The 19,042-nt window shown below is 57.8% G+C and overlaps 2 protein-coding genes across 6 annotated transcripts; one reads left to right on the top strand and one right to left on the bottom strand.

Moving 5' to 3' along the window:
• Window positions 1–242: 242 nt before the first annotated feature.
• Window positions 243–5,723, top strand: LOC133345473 (prolactin-releasing peptide receptor-like). 3 transcript variants are annotated; one of them, XM_061556230.1, is made up of 2 exons: window positions 243–532; window positions 3,720–5,723. In XM_061556230.1, the coding sequence occupies exons 1-2, from the start codon at window positions 465–467 to the stop codon at window positions 4,882–4,884; spliced, it is 1,233 nt and encodes a 410-aa protein (XP_061412214.1). In that variant the 5' UTR covers window positions 243–464; the 3' UTR covers window positions 4,885–5,723. The 3 variants fall into 3 exon arrangements, with proteins under 3 accessions (XP_061412214.1, XP_061412216.1, XP_061412215.1); XM_061556232.1 differs by lacking the exon at window positions 243–532 and adding an exon at window positions 2,183–2,257; XM_061556231.1 differs by lacking the exon at window positions 243–532 and adding an exon at window positions 3,206–3,521.
• A 1,046-nt stretch (window positions 5,724–6,769) lies between these two features.
• On the bottom strand, window positions 6,770–18,005 carry ELMOD3 (ELMO domain containing 3). 3 transcript variants are annotated; one of them, XM_061556237.1, is made up of 12 exons: window positions 17,819–18,005; window positions 16,329–16,488; window positions 15,654–15,737; window positions 15,062–15,131; window positions 14,079–14,141; window positions 13,544–13,641; window positions 11,235–11,358; window positions 10,374–10,496; window positions 9,672–9,802; window positions 8,779–8,855; window positions 8,484–8,611; window positions 6,770–8,095 (listed from the first exon to the last, which is right to left on the bottom strand). In XM_061556237.1, exons 3-12 carry the CDS (start codon window positions 15,723–15,725, stop codon window positions 7,848–7,850), a joined length of 1,134 nt encoding a protein of 377 aa, XP_061412221.1. In that variant the 5' UTR covers window positions 15,726–15,737; window positions 16,329–16,488; window positions 17,819–18,005; the 3' UTR covers window positions 6,770–7,847. The 3 variants fall into 3 exon arrangements, with proteins under 3 accessions (XP_061412221.1, XP_061412219.1, XP_061412220.1); XM_061556235.1 differs by having other exon boundaries at window positions 16,303–16,488; XM_061556236.1 differs by lacking the exon at window positions 16,329–16,488.
• Between the last annotated feature and the right edge of the window lie 1,037 nt (window positions 18,006–19,042).

A 19,042-nucleotide genomic window follows, 5' to 3' on the forward strand; every position in this document is an offset into this window, starting at 1 on the left:
CGATTCATTTAGCGCGAGGCCCGCAATAATTCCAAGTCGTGCAGCCACTGCGTGTCTCGCGCCATAACCGCTGTGCCCACGAGGCCGCCTTTGTCTCGCCGCTCTGTCTGGCCACACCGCCAGGGGCACCAAGGCACGCGCGACGTCATTCGCGGTCTCCAACGCCACCACAGGGGGGCAGGGGGCGGTGGAGGGAATGAGGGGTGAAGGGTGGCAGAGACACCGCGTTCTTAGTTGCAGATCGGCTGTGGAAGTCTCCACTCGCAGCGTAGTCTCCAGCCTCATCTCCCCCACAGCCTCATCTCTCATTTGCCTCCCGTCTCCACCCATCTCCCATCACCTGTCTCCTCCCTGCTACAATTGCTCATCGCTTCAAATCACCTCCCACCTCATTAGCTAAGATCGGCTCCCCTCCCTTCTCGTAACGTCGCCGACCGCCTCGCTCAGCCTCCCGTCTCCCCCCCATGGTCGCCCCTGCTCCGCCTGCGCCTGGCAAATTCCACACCTCGTGTCTGGGCGTCTCGGCACACGGGTGAGACGCGACCAGGGTGTGGGTGAGTCGTGAGCTGGGTGTGGGTGAGACGCGACCAGGGTGTGGGTGAGACGTGAGCTGGGTGTGGGTGAGACGTGAGCTGGGTGTGGGTGAGACGTGACCAGGGTGTGGGTGAGTCGTGAGCTGGGTGTGGGTGAGACGTGACCAGGGTGTGGGTGAGACGTGAGCTGGGTATGAGTGAGACGTGAGCTGGGTGTGAGTGAGTCGTGAGCTGGGTGTGGGCGAGTCGTGACCAGGGTGTGGGTGAGTCGTGAGCTGGGTGTGGGTGAGACGTGACCAGGGTGTGGGTGAGTCGTGAGCTGGGTGTGAGTGAGACGCGACCCGGGAAGGGTGGCACAGACAGAAATGCAAACCCAGAGTGCAAATCCCCTGGGGTAGAGCGGAGATGGAGAAAGGGGTCTGTGGGGCCTTGGCTCGGAGGCTCCACATGATCGGTGGTGCAAGGAGACCAGGAAGGCACGGACAGGCGCACACCGAGACGTCTCCACGGGCAGCTTGGAGTCACAGGGACAGAGACGAGGGGACTGGGAAGATAGAGGGTGAAGAACAGAAACGCCGGTTAGCATGGGGACATTAAAACAAAGACACTGGGACACAACCATGGAGAACACGGGGGCACGGAACCACAGGGAACCCGGGAGCTACTCCTGTGCACGTGTTCGTATCTCCAGTCCAGCGCGGGACTTGCGTTGGGGAGGTGGTGCGTGTGTGTGTGCCAACATCAGGTGCCAGTGTGTGTGTGTGTGCCAACATCAGGTGCCAGTGTGTGTGTGTGTGCCAACATCAGGTGCCAGTGTGTGTGTGTGTGCCAACATCAGGTGCCAGTGTTTGTGTGTGTGCCAACATCAGGTGCCAGTGTGTGTGTGTGCCAACATCAGGTGCCAGTGTGTGTGTGTGCCAACATCAGGTGCCAGTGTGTGTGTGTGCCAACATCAGGTGCCAGTGTGTGTGTGCGCCGACGTCAGTCTTGGGGTAAATCTGTCTGGGTGGATGATCGCGGATGTGTATTAGCCACAATAAAGCATTTTGTTTTGAGTTAGATCGCGTAAATATAAATGAGTCGTTAAACCCGCCACCACCCGACACAGCCAATTGGTAAGGTTTGTCACGTAAACAGAACGTGCCAATTCGTTACTGGTACAGCACACGGGGTGTGTTGCAGAGTAAACATACAACATTCATGATATAATCCGAGTACGACGTTTCCGCCAGTCATTACAACCAGCAGCAGGAGGCGACAGCCACCTCTTGTGGACGATATCGGTCGCGAAAGGCGCCGTGTGAGACGGATGTGTCAGCGGTGGCAAGTGCCACGTGTGCTGGCGCGTGAGTTTGTATCGGTTGACGTGCGCGCGTGTGCAAGAATGAGGGTGTGTGTGGCGGGGAGGTGTGGGGAGCTGCAAATCCCAGGCTGTCGTGGGCTTACCTCCCCATCAACAGGAGGCGAGGCGTGGTGGTGGTTTACATCCCCACCGATGCACATCAGTGAGGGACATGCAGGCAAGGCATCCATCAAGGACCCCTTCAAACCCACAACAACCGTCTCTGGGCTCGGCTAGCTGATGAAAGTTGCAAGCGACTTTCAGCAAACGGGGGGGGGGGGGGGGGATCAGGACAGTGCCTCGTGCAGCTGCCATGGCTGCATGGCAGCGTCGACCTCCCCGGAGACCCTGGCCGACAGGCGGCATTCCAGCGAGCCCGAGGGTGAGCGCAAGGGCCGCTCGCGGCGTCTGCGTCGTGCAGGAGGACGAGGGCGGCTACCGCAGCCGCCTCCCGGAGGAGGTTCGGAGCGCCGTGCGGCGCTGCGCGGATGAGTGGTGGTGGTCGCGGGGTAGCGCGCGATCAAAACGTCGCTAGAAAATCCCATTTAAAATTCACCACGGGCTGAGTGGGGCCGTGACAGACACGCGGGGCGAGATGAATCGTCGAGTTGAACTGGGAGCGCAAAGCGAGGAAGGCGCCGCCACAAGCCGCCACACCGCAGCCAACGCGACCACGACTCCACCCCGCCACGTGTGGCCCGCTCACACCGCTCCACACAAAGACCCCCCGTATAGCCTGCACAGACTGTTGGAACAAGTGCTGTTAGCGAGCATCTATTAAGGCCGGCACGGCACACCACGCCCTGCCGCCTTTGTCTCCCCAGGTGGTGATGTTTTACACATCACATTGGGTACTCACTTCAGGCCGAGGTCACCTAGGGGAGGCCCATGACAAGTTCGGACAATCGTCACTGGCGTTGGCCGTGAGCGGAAATCGAACTTGGGCCGCCGGGTTTGCAGCGCTGCGCGCTAACCGCTACACTACCGCCCCCCACAACACAGACACACACAGACACACACGTTGACACAGACAGACACACAGACACACGCAGTGGGTCGTGTGTCCGCAGCGCTGCGCCGCACACGGGGCCTGGCGAGGCCTCCTCCTCTTCGCCCGCTGTGCGCGTGGCGGTAGCGGGGCTCCCGGGCCGTGCCCCTTCACCCTCGCCTCACCTTCGCGCTGCTGCTCCTGCTGCTGCTGCTCCTGCTGCTGCTGCTCCTGCTGCTGCTGCTGCTCCTGCTGCTATCCTCTGCGCACCTCGGTGGTCCACGGTTTTCCGATTCTGTCTCGGCCCCTTTATATAGTCGTGCTCGCTAGCCCTGCTGCATTGCCATTGGCTCATCGGCCTCATTGTTCGGGGTGGGTCAGCTGTTTTAATTACCCCCACCTGACTTAATCAGCCCTGATCGACACTTCTGACAAGAGGTGGCTCGCTCATTGCATCAGTGGCGGACCCGTCCCGACATTGGTCAAACGTGTCGCTACGGGCGAGGCCTGCATCGAGGGAGTGAGCGAGTGTCCATTGACCACCGTGACAATTCCAAGTGTACTGAGCATTTCTGAGGTCGCAGTGGAGGGGAAACACTTCAAGATAGCGTCATGGGGCAGCGTGGGCTCACCACGCTGGGGCTGCTGTGCCTCAAATGTGAGACGAAGTCGCCCACCACTGCGAGTGGCTGTCTGTGTGAGAGCAAACCAGAGCCAGACACCATGCGAAATGCCGATCTTTGTATTTCATGTCCGTCCGTGCGTCTTTACAGTTCTCTACAATGCCCGCCTCACGAACTTTATTGAAGCACTTTCCACGCACACATCACTCCTCGTCCCACTCTCCCCCGCCCAGGAACCGCAAATCCTTGACGATGTCGCTCGCCCCCGATCCGAGCGACGCGAACGCCACCGCCGCCGTCGTCAGCAGCGACCTCCGCGCATCTGGCCCGACGCTCCCCGCGTCCCTCTCCACCCCGGACGATCCCACGGAGGCTTCGCTCGCTCCCAAGGACCAGCTCGAGTCTCTGGAGCTGCTGGAGCGCTTCAAGCCCCTGGTGGTGCTGCTCTACGCGCTCCTCGTCACCGCCGCCATCGTGGGCAACGTCCTCCTCGTGGGCGCCATCGCGCGCGTCAAGAGGATGCGCACCGTCACCAACTTCCTCATCGGCAACCTGGCGGCGTCGGACGCGCTCATGTGCGCCCTGTGCGTGCCCACGTCGCTGGCCTACGTGTACGACCCTCGCGGCTGGGTGCTGGGCCGCGGCACCTGCCTGGCCTCGCTCTACCTGCAGCCCGTCACCGTGCACGTCTCCTCCTTCACGCTGGTGGCCATCGCGCTCGACCGCTACTCGGCGCTCGTGCACCCCCTGCGGCCCCGCATGTCGCCGCGCCGCTGCGGCCTCCTCGCGGCGGCGCTCTGGCTGCTGGGCGCCGCCCTGGCCGCGCCGGCGCTCGCTAACACCCGCTACGTGCGGCTGCCCGCCGACGACGGCGGCGAGGCGGAGGTGACGCTGTGCGAGGAGCTGTGGGGCGCGCGGCGCGAGCGCGAGCGCGTGGCGCACGCCGCCGCCCTCGTCGCGCTCACCTACGCGCTGCCGCTCGCCGTGGCGGTCGCCGCCTACGCCCGGCTCGGCGCGAAGCTGCGCGCCCGCGTCGTGCCGGGCAGCGTGACGCGCGCCCAGGCCGAGCGCGACCGCCGGCGCCGTCGCAAGACGCAGGGCCTGCTGGCGGCCGTCGTGGCGGCCTTCGCGCTCTGCTGGCTGCCGCTGCACGCCTTCAACCTGGCGCGCGACGTCGACCTGTCGCTGGTGGCGCCGCGCTACTTCGGCGCCGTGCAGCTCGCGTGCCACTGGGTGGCCATGAGCTCGGCCTGCGCCAACCCGCTCATCTACGCCTGGCTGCACGGCGCCTTCCGCGCCGAGCTGCGCCGCCTCTTCTGCTGCTGCTGCCGCCGCCGCGGCGCGGCCAAGGCCAAGGCGCAGAGCAGCACGGCCAGCCTGGCCAGCGTGGCCCTCTGAGGGCCCTCAGAGGGCCCTCAGAGGGCCCTCAGAGGGCTCTCAGAGGGCCCGGGGGCCGCCTGGGCCTGCGCTCGGTCTGGGGGGCACCTGGGGCCAGTTCTGCGGCGTGACCTCGTCTGAAGGGTGGAGCGCTACGGCAACTCATGGGGGCAGCAAGACCCTCCTTGAGACGCACGCACATTGCTGTGGTCTTGACATTTAATGTTGTATTAATATAGGGGGCCATATTTAGAGATTTCAGGACCGTCGCCCCCCCCCCCCCCCTTGGGAATTGTCTCGATCTTCCTTTTGACGACGTGGTGAGGGAAACCCGCCACTAGTGTTAAACAATGTACCAAGGTTTGTTTGACGTGACTTTAGCAGGTGGGGGGGGGGGGGGCAAACCCCCTCCAATTCGCTAGCCCCCTAAAGCTAGGGGGCTGGTTGAGGCTCGGGGCCACCCATGCAGTCTAACAGAATTCAGGGGTCCACAACGGATTGGAGTTGAGGAGGATGAGGTGGATGGTGATGGTAGAGCTGAGAATGTGGGGAGGTGGTCACGGGGCCACACAGTGACCCCTCCTGGGCCACACAGTGACCCCTCCTGGGCCACGTCTCGCCTCAGGGGTGAGGGCGGCAGCTTAGCGGGCAGGTGAGTGCTGGGTAGGTGAGCGGATAGGTACGGTAAGTCGTACAGGTGAAGAGTGTAGGTGAGTGGGTCCACGAGCCAGCAGGTGAGACTGAACATGAGTGGACGAGTGAGGCGGCATGGTGAGCGGCAGGACAGTGGGTGAGGTGAGTGGGTAAAGCTGCAGACCAGGCATCGCGTTGCCCCGGCAACGTCGTGTTTGTGTTGGAGAGTTCGCGAGGTCAACTCTCTCAGGTCAATAAACGTGGATGTAAAACTACACGATTGTATTCACAGTTTTGTTTGCGCTTTCTGAATGCATTTGTCCATCAAGTAGCATGGATTGAATAAAAACCCAGAATACTGACACGCTAACCTGTGTCGTTTTTGGAAAGTTGAGCCAACATCTGTCGTCTCATCTTCTGGTGAAAACAGCAAACGGTAAAAACGCGACTGCGGCGACCGACACGGTGTGGGGGGGGGGGGGGGGGAGAGAGGCATTCAGCCAGCAGTGGAGTGACACACGGCTGCTGCACCACGCGTTTGTGTCACGTTTGCACACGCGGGAGTCACCGCACCAAGTCACCAGCAGCGCCACGCACCGGCGGTGCCCGGCGTTGACTTGGAGCACAACCCTCGCGTCTAGCGCCACTGCCCAGTTCCATCCACACCCCCCACTTCACCCCCACCGCCTTCACCCCCACCCCCCTTCACCCCCACCCCCCTTCACCCCCAGCCCCCTTCACCCCCAGCCCCCCTTCACCCCCAGCCCCCCTTCACCCCCACCCCCCTTCACCCCCACCCCCCTTCACCCCCAGCCCCCTTCACCCCCAGCCCCCCTTCACCCCCAGCCCCCCTTCACCCCCAGCCCCCCTTCACCCCCACCCCCCTTCACCGCTCAGAGGGCTTCACCCGAGGCGCTCGCCCCGTGCCGATTGCGCGTGAAACGACGATCGGCGGATCGATGCGGATCTCTTCCTCCTACGCTCCGCGAGACGCACGCACGTCGCATCGCGAGACGCACGCACGTCGCATCGCGAGACGCACGCACGTCGCATCGCGAGACGCACGCACGTCGCATCGCGAGACGCACGCACGTCGCATCGCGAGACGCACGCACGTCGCATCGCGAGACGCACGCACGTCGCATCGCGAGACGCACGCACGTCGCATCGCGAGACGCACGCACGTCGCATCGCGAGACGCACGCACGTCGCATCGCGAGACGCACACGGATCGAGCGTTTCGAGATTCACGGAAATAAAACACGAATGCGGATTGAGGCTAACGGACAAGATTTAATGCACGAGACGATCAATACAAACGAGATTAACACGTAGTAGGCTTTCGCCACCAATATTAATAATAATAATAAAGGTTTTTGGGTTACATCGCGATTTGCCAAATCGCGGTACTCAAATTGTAAATGTTGTGGATTTACTCTCCAACACACCGGTAGGATGAAGCAGTGACTAACTGGAGTTTTGTTTACGCGACAAATCCCTTACGAATTGGCTGTCGGGTGGTGGAGGGTTACAACACATTTGTACTTACGCGATCTAACCCAGAAACCTTTTTTTGTATGAACAATACAAACGAGACGGTACAAACGAGACAAAACAAGCATACATCCTACCCCCTAACCCTAATGACGGCAATTCATGGAATCGCCGGTGGGTGAGCTGTTAGACATCTGATTTTGATCATTATTCCCGAAGCGTTTCCCAGTCTCCGAGTCGGCGATGTCCGTCTCTGCGCGCCGCTGGCCGCAGCTGGCGTCAAAGTTAGCGGCACCTCCTCCCCCGCCATGTCGGACTTTGGCGACGCAAACGTCAAGAGCGGCCGGATCTCCAATTCATCTCACACCGGTGCGTTGGTAACCGTCACGCGTGTGTTTAGCGAACCGGAAAACGCCCTACGCGCAATGACTACCGCCGCCCCCCAATATCGCCATCACTACCGCCACAACTATCAACTAACGCCACTAACCCCGATTTATATTTGCTTCATTGCCGTACTATATTTGTTCATGTCACTTTGGTGACCAGGGTCACTCTTGCAAGCGGGATACTCCTACCCTGGTCTCTCGCCTTCTCATCTTAGCTACACACAATGAACTTGAACCCCTACCACTACCACCGCTCCCACTATCACCAGCGACCACCGCCACCTGTCATTAACTTTCTCTTGAGCGGAGCTCATCACCGGAGCAGCACCGCGACACCCCGTGCCCGAGTGGAGGTCGCTCCACCCGGATGAAGCCGGGCGGCCCCGTGGGGTTGCCCGGCTCCAACGAGAGCAGCCCGCGACCTCCGCCCTCCACCGCGTGACCCCCTCCCCGCCCTGCACTCCTCCCTTAGGGCGCTGTGCGCTCGTCCACGATGTATTGCTGCCCCCTGCCCCCCGCATGCCCCCCCTTGCTTCTGTCCGCGCGTCCGTGGGGGCTGCCGTCCATGTCGGAGACGGAGGAGAAGCCGAGGGTCTGGGCTGCGGTGGGGCCGGTGGGGCCGGCGGGAGCGGTGGGGCCGGTAGCGCCACCGCTCAAGTGGAGCTCCAGCTTGCGCAGCAGCTGCCTCGGGGACCGCTTGGCGGCCACCTCCACTTCTAGAACAAAGACAGAGACCCCCCGGAGAGACGGTTGGGGGTCAAGCACTGTTCGCGAGCACCTGTCACGGCTCACGAGAGGGTGCTGCGGATATCAGTGGTGTAGCAGTTGGCGCACCGCGCTACGAATCCGGCGACCGGAGTTCAATTCCCGTTCACGGTCCTGGGCCTCCGCTACGTCGCCACTGGGGAGACAAAGGCGACCGGGAGTGGTGCTGGCCACCAAACTCCTCGTGTGCTGTGTCGGCCTTCATCGGTGTTGCTACTCGCGAACGGCAACTGCCCCAACAGTCGGTTAAGGCTAAACAGGGATCTTTCCAAGCAAGTGGGTGAGTCGCTGTGCAGGCGACCATGCGGGTGAGCGAGCGAGCGAGCGGTGGGTCCGCACCCTGCAGCACGGCGCCGGAGTCAGCGATGGTGCAGTGGCGCTCCCTCCACGTGCGGTGCAGCTGCAGCAGCAGCGCAGCAAAGAGGTCGCTCAGCACCGGCACCACCTGCAGCCGGCGGTTACACTCCCTGCTCGCGGCACATACAGGGCCAGGGCGATAGTGAGCGAGTGGATGAGTGAGTGTGCGTGTGTGCAGGTGGATTCACTGGCGAGTGGGAAAGCGAAATATATCACCGCTTAATGTGCGGTGCCTGTGTGCGGTGAGTGTGGTCCGCCTGGTGAGTTTGATACTCACCTGGTGAGGCACTCCTCGCGTAGAGCCTGCAGGCAAATGCGGCTCAGGTTGATGGACATGATGCAGAATGGGAAGTTCTGTAGGAGATAGAGTGTGGTGAGTGTGTGCAGTGAACGAGTGTGTACACACGTACGTGCGCGTGTTTGTGATGTGAACGTGTGCGTGCATGCGTGTTTCTGTGTATGGGGAGCGGTAGTGTAGTAGTCAGCGCCCTGTGCTACGAACCCGGTGACCCGAGTTTAATTCCCGCTTACGGCCAACACCGGTGACGATTATCTGAACAGGTCCTGGGCCTGCCCTAGGTCGACTCAGCCTCAAATGAGTACCAGGTGCGGTGTGTAAACATCGCCACTAGGGAGACAAAGGCGGTCGGGCGTAGTGCTGGCCACCCACCCCCTCGTATACCGTGCCGGCCTTTATAGGTGCTCGCTAACAGCACTCGCCCCAACAGCCTGTTAAGGCTACACGGGGGATCTTTTTCCTGTGTGTGTGCGTGTGGTGTGGTGAGCGTATGTGGCGAGCGCTGTGCCTGTGTGTATGTGCGTGTGTAGTGTGGTGAGCGTATGTGGCGAGCGCTGTGCCTGTGTGTATGTGCGTGTGTAGTGTGGTGAGCGTATGTGGCGAGCGCTGTGCCTGTGTGTATGTGCGTGTGTAGTGTGGTGAGCGTATGTGGCGAGCGCTGTGCCTGTGTGTATGTGCGTGTGTAGTGTGGTGAGCGTATGTGGCGAGCGCTGTGCCTGTGTGTATGTGCGTGTGTAGTGTGGTGAGCGTATGTGGCGAGCGCTGTGCCTGTGTGTATGTGCGTGTGTAGTGTGGTGAGCGTATGTGGCGAGCGCTGTGCCTGTGTGTATGTGCGTGTGTAGTGTGGTGAGCGTATGTGGCGAGCGCTGTGCCTGTGTGTGGTGCTGGGAGAGGCGGTAGAGGTCGCGTGCGAGAGGCAGGCTGTGGGGCTCCGTGAGCGCACACAGCAGCTGCATCAGACCCAGCAGCCCCGCTCCACGCAGGTCGGTGCCCGGGTCACTGCCTACACAGTGCGCGCACGCACACGCACATAGACGCGCGGACACACACGTACACACACGTACACACACGTACGTACACACACGCATGCACACGTACACGTACACACACGTACACACATGCACACGCACGTACACGCACGCACACACACGCAAGCACACGTACACACACGTACACGCACGTACACACACGTACGCACAGTAAACGCACGTACACACACGCACGCACACATACACACGCAAGTACACGTACACACACGTAAACGCACGTACACACACACATGCACACATGTACACACACAACAAAGACTCTTAGGTGTTAAGTACTGTTAGCAAGCGCCTATGATGATGACGATGGTGCTGGTGGTGATGGCAATTGTTGCCGTGGTGATGGTGGCGATGGTGATGATGGCGATCATGGTGATGGTGGCGATGGTGATGATGGCGATCATGGTGATGGTGGCGATGGTGATGATGGCGATCATGGTGATGGTGGCGATGGTGATGGTGGCGATGGTGATGATGGCGATCATGGTGATGGTGGCGATGGTGATGATGGCGATCATGGTGATGTACCCTGGAAGCCGATCTCCTCCCAGTGGGGGCCGAAGCGTGGGCAGTCGAGGCGGGAGCCCGTGAGCTGGCGGTAGACGGTCTGCAGGATGCGTGTCTGTACGGCCTGGCTGTGATCCAGTGGGCCTGAGCACACACAAATCCCCCGTGTAGCCTACACAGGCTGTTGGGGCACGTGCCGTAACACGCACGCGTGCGTACGTACCACACGACACGGTTGCTTTTGCTCTGATTTCTATTTGCTTCGTCGCTGTAATTTGTAATTTTGGTGACCAATGTCACTCCTGCAAATAAGACTATATCCTAGTCGCTCGGGTTCCCACCTGCATGCACAACATCACCTGGAACTTGACTGGTGTTGTACCAATACCAAAACCCGCCCTTCGCCACCAAGTGACGGCGACGACACCACAGCACTCGTGCCAGGCCAGGTGCACTTCGAGGCCACGTGAAGTGTCGAAGGCTCGCCGACAGGAGGTCTCGGGACAGACCCAGGTGCCATGGGTTAGCAGAGATGACTGGTAGATGCACCAGCTGTACCCCCTACTGTGCCAACACACACGCAATAGACAGCCCACATATACACCACGACATGTACATACCACGCATAGGTGTGTATTCACAGGACTTAATTTCAGCCGGGTGTGTCCAGGTCAGCGACTAAAATTAATCTGCACTCGGCACACCACGTCGAGTAGAGCTCTTGCGATGACTGGCTACGACTAGTTCTGTGCCTACCTGTCTATAAGCGACCCGGGAGAATATTCAGCGATACAACAATAATATCTGTCTACCCACGCACTAGTGCGTACACACACACGGAGGTGTACACATGCACACACACACACACGCGTGCGTGCGTACACAGAGCCATGGTGAACACCAGGTCTCGCTCTCCCTGCAGCTCCCGGCGGAGGCGTGGGGGGCCGAACAGGAAGTGTGCGAGGGCCGAGAGCCCCCCTCGACGCAGCGTGGGCTGAATCAACTTCTACGCGGGGGAGGGAGGAGGGGGGGCAAAGACAAAGATCCCCCGTATAGCCTTAACAGGCTGTTGGGGCAAGTTCTGTTAGCGAGCACCTATGAAGGACGGCACGGCACACGAGGGGTAGGTGGCCAAAACCACGCCCGGCCGCCTTTATCTCCCCAGTGGTGATGCTCACACATCGCACCAGGTACTCATTTGAGGCTGAGTCGACTTAGCGGAGGCCCAGGACCGGTTCAGATAATCGTCACCAGTGTTGGCCGTGAGTTGGAATCGAACCCGGGTTGCCAGGTTCAGAGCGCAGCACGCTAACCACTACACTACTAAGCAGAGGTGGGACAAAGTCATTGTTATGCAAGTCCAAGTCGAGTCTGAAGTCATCAAATTCATGACTCGAGTCTGACTCGAGTCCAAGTCACATGACTCGAGTCCACACCTCAGAGGTGGGACAAAGTCATTGTTATGCAAGTCCAAGTCGAGTCTGAAGTCATCAAATTCATGACTCGAGTCTGACTCGAGTCCAAGTCACATGACTCGAGTCCACACCTCTGCTACTAAGACACAGACATACACAGACACACGCACACACACACAAACAGACACACACATACAGACACACACACACACAGATACACACAAACAGACACACACATATACAGACATACACAGACACACACAAACACACACACAGACACACAAATCCGTCGGTGTCAGCTTCAGGTTCGTAGGTGGGTGGTGAATGTGAAACCGCTCCAACCCTCGGCAGCAGCTCTTGCGGTGTCACCCCCTGCCGAGCTGGGTCCACTGCTTCATGTCACCCCCCCTCACCCACCACATCCCTCTTCGTTTCGCTGTTGCCCTTCTGAGGAAGTGCAGGCACACCTACAGTTGCTGTCTTCCTCTGTCTCTGATGAACAAGGCTAGGGTACATACGCTGTGTGAAAGAAGTTCAACACACAAACTATCTGCCTAAATCACATCGGTCTGTGGCAATATCCCATTATATTGAATACACCTCACTTCATAATTTGTATTCACTATCCTATTTTTAACAAACATGCATTTAAAATACCGACAGAGATACCCCACATACCCGGCATACAGAGAGAGGCTGTTCGAGCGAGTGCTGTTGGCGAGCACTGATGAAGGCCGCCAGGGGACACAGGGAGTGCTGCGGCCACCACCTTGCCCTGCCACCTTTGTCTCCCCAGTGATGATGTTCACAGACCTTGCCAGGACCGGTTCAGATATTCACCACTCTTAGTCGGGAACTTGGGTCGCTGGGTTCGTAGCGCAGCGCCGTAACCACTGGCGGAGCCAGTGGGGGGGGGGCGGTGGGGTGGCACGTGCCCCTCCAATGAAATTGGGGATTTCGATCGGATCTTTGGGGTTTATTAGTAATAAATCGGCATTTTGCGACCCCCACTGCCACTGTGTAGCATATTATTACGTGCCAGGGACTCTATGAGATGATAGGACAATAATCTGAGTCCATAATTAGCAATAAGTAACGGCAAACCAGTTGCGTACACAGTACACGACTTCCCTGAAGGCATTCACCTTCAGCGAGTGCGATGCCGATCACACGACGCGGTTCGAATTCGACCCTCAATCGATGGCTGCGCCATCGCCGCACACGCGTCGAAAAAAAATCAAGGGACAAGTCCTTACTTACTAACAACTCCTTACTCACTAACTCCTTACTTACTAAAAACTCCTTACAAACTCACAACTCCTTACTCACTAACAACTCCTTACTTACTAACAACTCCATACTTACTAACAACTCCTTGCTTACTCACAACTCCTTATTTACTAACAAGTCCTTACTTACTAACAAGTCCTTACTTACTAACAACTCCTCTATCATTTCTCATTGCTGGAGGGGTTGCCCCACCCCCCCACCTGAAAATCCTGGCCATTGGCCGCAACAACCACTTGCGCCACCACTCCCCGCATGCACACACACTACACACGCACACACACACTACATACACACACACTACATACACACACTACATACACACACTACACACACACACTACATACACACACGCACACTAACACACGATGGCGCTCGCTACAAGCACTTGCCCCAACAGTCTCTTAAGGATCTCTGTCGCTGTAGATGTGTGCGTGTGAGGTTACGCTGCGGTGGTGTGGTTATGGTGCGTGGTGACGTTGTGATTACGGAGTAGCGGGAGAGGTCGGCCGTCTGGAAGTGGTGCAGGGCCTCGCTGAAGGAGATGGGAGGCGTCTGAGTGAGCGCCTCCGCCCCCGCTCCTGCCACTGCTCACACACAGACAAAGGTCCCCCGTGTAGCCTTTCACGGACTGTCGGGTAAAGGGCTGTTAGCGAGCACCTGTGAAGGCCGCAAGGCGCATGAGAGGGCAGATCGCCAACACCACGCCCGGCCGCCTTTGTCTCCCCAGTGCTGATGTTTGACACACCGCGTCAGGTACTCGTTTAAGACTTAGTCGACCTCGGGGAAGCCACTGTTATTAGTCGTGAGCAGAATCGAACTCGGGTCATCGGGCATGCACACACGCACCTTGACTCATCGGCACCTCGACTAGATAATGGGGGTAATGATGTGATGATGATGTAGGTTGCTCTCTGCTGATGTGAAGGGGTCAAGCTGATGTGATGATGTTGATGATCTGAGGATGAGTGATGATGTGACGAGGGTGTATAATGATGCGTGGTGATGTGACATGATGTGTCACCTGGCTGAATCGTTTCCACTGCTGCCCACTCATTCTGAGCCTGGATCAGATCCTCCATCTCCTCTGTCCACCCACACACAGAAAAAGACAAAGATCCCCCATATAGCCTTAATAGACTGTTGACGCAAGTGCTGTTAATGAGCACCTGTGAAGGCCGGCATGGCACACGAGGGGATATTTGACCAGCACTACATCTGGCCACCTTTGTCTCCATAGTGGAGATGTTTAAAACAGGCCGAGTCGACCTAGGGGAGGCCCAGGACCAGTTCAGATAATCGTCACTGAAATGTACTAATTAATAATCATCACTTATTTATTCAGAAAGGTTACACAGAGTTCGAGGAATAATTTTCAGAAGGGTCCTGCCTACATGGGGTACTTATTTTAAGATCGTTTCAGCCAATTAATGATGATTCGAAGCTTTCGTGACTGCAGGAATTACTCTTTGGTTCTTTCGGTAAAGTCACGTAGAAAATAAAATCAAATAATAATAGAATACGACGTTTCGGTTGCAACACAAGCAACCATCATCAGGTAAGAATGAATGATAAAACACAGACACGGGAACAGCGTAGGCAGACACACATGCTCTGTGTGTCTTTGTGTCTCTCTCTGCATGTTTGTGTGCCTATGCTGTTCCCGTGGCAGTGCGGTAGTGCGGTGCGGTGTGGCAGTGTGGTAGTGCGGTGTGGCAGTGCGGTAGTGCGGTGTGGTAGTGCGGTGTGGCAGTGCGGTAGTGCGGTGTGGCAGTGTGGTAGTGCGGTGTGGCAGTGCAGTAGTGTGGTAGTGCGGTGTGGCAGTGCGGTAGTGCGGTGTGGTAGTGGTAGTGTGGTGTGGCAGTGTAGTAGTGCGGTGTGGCAGTGCAGTAGTGTGGTAGTGCGGTGTGGCAGTGTGGTAGTGCGGTGTGGCAGTGTGGCAGTGCGGTAGTGTGTGGCAGTGCGGGGTGGTAGTGCGCTAGTGTGGTGTGGCAGTGCGGTGCACACCTGCTCGCGGTGTGTGCTCTGTCTCCACAGCCAGGCTCTGGAGCAGCCCGTTGTGTTTGAGAGCGGAAATCTGCGGTGCAAAAAGACAAGAACCCCCGGGTAGCCCACCACTGTCTCCCCAGTGTTTGCACACCACACCAGGTATATGTGGGTCTGTGTGTACCCGTGTGTTGAATCGATTTAATTGTGAGCAGTGGTAGTGCAGCGGTTAGCGCACTGCGCCACGAAACCGGCAACCCGAGTTTGATTCCCGCTCATGGGCAACACCGGTGGCAATAATCTTAACCGGTCCTGGGCCTCTCCTAAGTCGACTCAGCCTCAAATAAGTACCTGGCACGGTGTGTAAAACATTGTCATTGGGGAGACAAAAGGCGGCCAGGCGTGGTGCTCGTGTGCCGAGCCGCCATCCACAGGTACTCGCTAACAGCACTTGCCCCAACAGCCTGTGTGGAATCCGGGCCAGATAGCCGTGAGCGGGAATCAAACTGGGGTCTCCCGGTTCGTAGTGCAGAGCGCTAACCGCTAACCGCTAACCACTAACCACTAACCGCTAACCGCTAACCGCTGCGCGACCGCACACACAGGATCTCACCGGCACGCTCTGCGGCTCAGCCTTGCCGTCGTGTGACAGGGCCGCTGCGTCTCCCTCCGCCATGTGCTCCATCGCAGCCCAGAGCTGCGTGCAGGAGAGCCAGCAGACAGACGAGTGGAGAGGGGTGAATAGGTGGGCACTTGAGCAAATCAACAAATGACCAGGTGGACAAGTGGATAGGTCGGCAGGTGGGCGACTGAGAAGGTGGTGGTGAGTAGGCAGACAGGTGGGCATGTGGAGAGAGAAATGTGCGGGTAAACATGTCGATGAGCACGTGAATAGGTGAGCAATAGGTGAGCAATAGATTTAGTTCAGTTAATTTATTCGAATTTACCCTGTGAGCCATTCGATTTGGGTTCAACCGCAACAGACAATAACAATCATAATACAATACAGATCAAATTTTTAAGTATAAATATATACTAAATAAAAAAAAAATCGGGCCAAACCAAGCCCCTCTAAAACTTACTAAAACAATGGTATATAAACAACGTAACAGTTTTCCCAACAAATTAAAAGTTTACAATAGCGACACATACAACACACATCACTAAACCCAGCATCCTCAGCTAGCTGCATAAGTCAATCCATAGGTGAGCAGGTGAGCAGGTGAGCAGGCGAATCGGGGCACAGGTAGAGAACCCCACACCGAGGCACTTGGGGGAGCGTGCCCACCGCCCGCGAGTGACGCGCGTTGACGGAGTCGCTCGCAGGAGCCCCCCGTGGGGCGGGCCGCCGTCTCCTCCGCAGGGGGTTAGAGGTCACGGAGGGGTCCCGCACGAGGGAGGCGGTGGGGGGTCCGCGCGCTGGGGGTCATGACCTCCTTACCCCTGCCCTGTGGGACGCAGGGGATGAGAAGCATTTCGGCTGCTCACCTGATCTCATGCACTCTCACCTGAACCTCACCTCCATCTCCTTTCACACAGTGGGTGGGATATAGGGAGTGATACACGAGGTGACACAGGGAGTGACAAGAGTGACACACAGGGAGTGACACACAGGGAGTGACAAGAGTGACACACACGTGGAGTGACACACGTGGAGTGACACACGTGGAGTGACACACGTGGAGTGACACACACGGGGAGTGACACACACGTGGAGTGACACACGTGGAGTGACACGTGGAGTGACACACACGTGGAGTGACACACACGGGGAGTGACACACACGGGGAGTGACACGTGGAGTGACACACACGTGGAGTGACACACACGTGGAGTGACACACACGTGGAGTGACACACGTGGAGTTACACACGTGGAGTGACACACACGGGGAGTGACACACACGTGGAGTGACACACGTGGAGTGACACACACGTGGAGTGACACACACGTGGAGTGACACACACGGGAGTGACACACACGTGGAGTGACACACACGGGGAGTGACACACACGTGGAGTGACACACACGTGGAATCAGACACACGTGGAATGACACACACGGAGTGACACACACGTGGAGTGACACACGTGGAGTGACACACACGTGGAGTGACACACACGTGGGAAGTGACACACATGGGAAGTGACACACACGTGGAGTGACACAGGGAGTGACACACACGTGGAGTGACACACACACGTGGGAAGTGACACACACGGGAAGTGACACACATGGGAAGTGACACACACGTGGAGTGACACAGGGAGTGACACACACGGGGAGTGACACACACGTGGGAAGTGACACACACGTGGAGTGACACGGGAAGTGACACACACGGGAAGTGACAACGGCCGTAATCCGCGATGGCTCCCGGCCGTTCCCATAGCAACCGCGGGCGCGCAATGCGCGGGCAGAAAGCGCCTCACGGCCCCAATGGCTGCTCGAGCGCCTGCTTGGCCAAATGCGTGGCTGACTGAGTGGCTGACTGAGTGAGTGGCTCACTGAGTGGCTGACTGAGTGGCTGATTGAGTGGCTGAGTGAGTGGCTGAGTGAGTGGCTGGGTGAGTGGCTGAGTGGCTGATTGAGTGGCTGAGTGAGTGACTGACTGTGGGGCTGAGTGACTGAGTGAGTGGTTGACTGAGTGATTGACTGGCTGACTGACTGGCTGACTGACTGACTGAGTGGCTGAGTGAGTGGCTTCTTGCCCGCTACGACAGTGACTGCCCAAACTCAGTCTCCCCACCTCCCCCCGCAGCCACCGCTCCACGTTACCTCCTCCACCTTCTTCCTCTTCTCGCGGCACTGCCGCCGCGGAGCCTCGATGCCCTTCGTCCTCCTCCGGGTCCCTCCTGGTCCCTCCTGGTCCCCTCTTGGTCCCCTCCCGGTCCCCTCCCGGTCCCCTCCGGGTCCCTCCCGCGAGTTCGAGCCGCTCCGGTTCGCGGCCCCGCCAGAGGAGCCGCACTGATTTACCCACAGTGCCCCGCGCGCGCGCGCGCACGGCCACGCGTTTCTTGGGCTTCTGCGTGGCCGAGCGGTAACGGCGCCGCCCGCAGGGCACGGGGACCCGAGTTCGATTCCAACCTTCGGCAATTATTATAATTTAGTTGCAGCTTCAGTCTTAATCAAGCCACTGCTGGATGAAGTCCTCAAGCCACTCCCTGTGTGTCTCTCCCCGTGGTCGCGGGGGGTTTTCTCCGGGTCCTCCGTTTCCCTCCACATTTAAAATTTAGTATTCGACTGCTGCTATAAATTGCCACTTAATAAGCCAGCTTCTTTGGGCTATTATTTGTGGCCAAGTCGCTTCTGGAAAATAACTTTGTAGATCAGCGGGTCATGCCTGGTACAATAAAATAATAGTTTAGTTTTCGAGCCAACGCCACCCCTCACTATTTTTCACAAATATGTATCAATGTACCAAATGTGTTGTCAAAACTTTAGGCTGAGCCGACCTACAGGAGAGGCAATATCCTCTAACATTGATATTTACAAGTTACTGCTGATGTTCGATTGAGTGAGGAATTGAACTTGAGTTGTTTGGGTTGTAGTGCATTGCGTGTCAGATTGCCCGAGAGGCACTGACCGCCACTCACAAAGCGGCACACACACCAATTCACCGTCACATCAACTCATTACAGAAACAACACTCACACCATCACTCTTACCACCTCATCAGCACACTCGCCAACACTCACCAGCACTCTGAAACACTCACCAGCACTATCACCAGCACACACACCCAAGACAGTAATAACACCATTGGAACCTCCTTTGCCAGTAGCAAAATATGATATTTGGTTTATAGTGTAAATGCTTACCCCGAGCATTCATGGTGTAAATGGTTAACCCGAGCTCTCATACTCTGATGGTGCATTGTCTTTGAGTTGTGCGCCTTTTGACGTCATCTGGTCCAACACCATGTGAGACTAGGCTCTAAGAAAATCTGTCTCGGGTGTGGACCAATCAACTTCAAGGACAGTGAATATATTATCAGTCGTG

This window comes from Lethenteron reissneri, chromosome 22 (assembly GCF_015708825.2).
Source record: "Lethenteron reissneri isolate LAM-NWPU_2019-01 chromosome 22, ASM1570882v1, whole genome shotgun sequence".
Lineage (NCBI taxonomy): Eukaryota > Metazoa > Chordata > Hyperoartia > Petromyzontiformes > Petromyzontidae > Lethenteron > Lethenteron reissneri.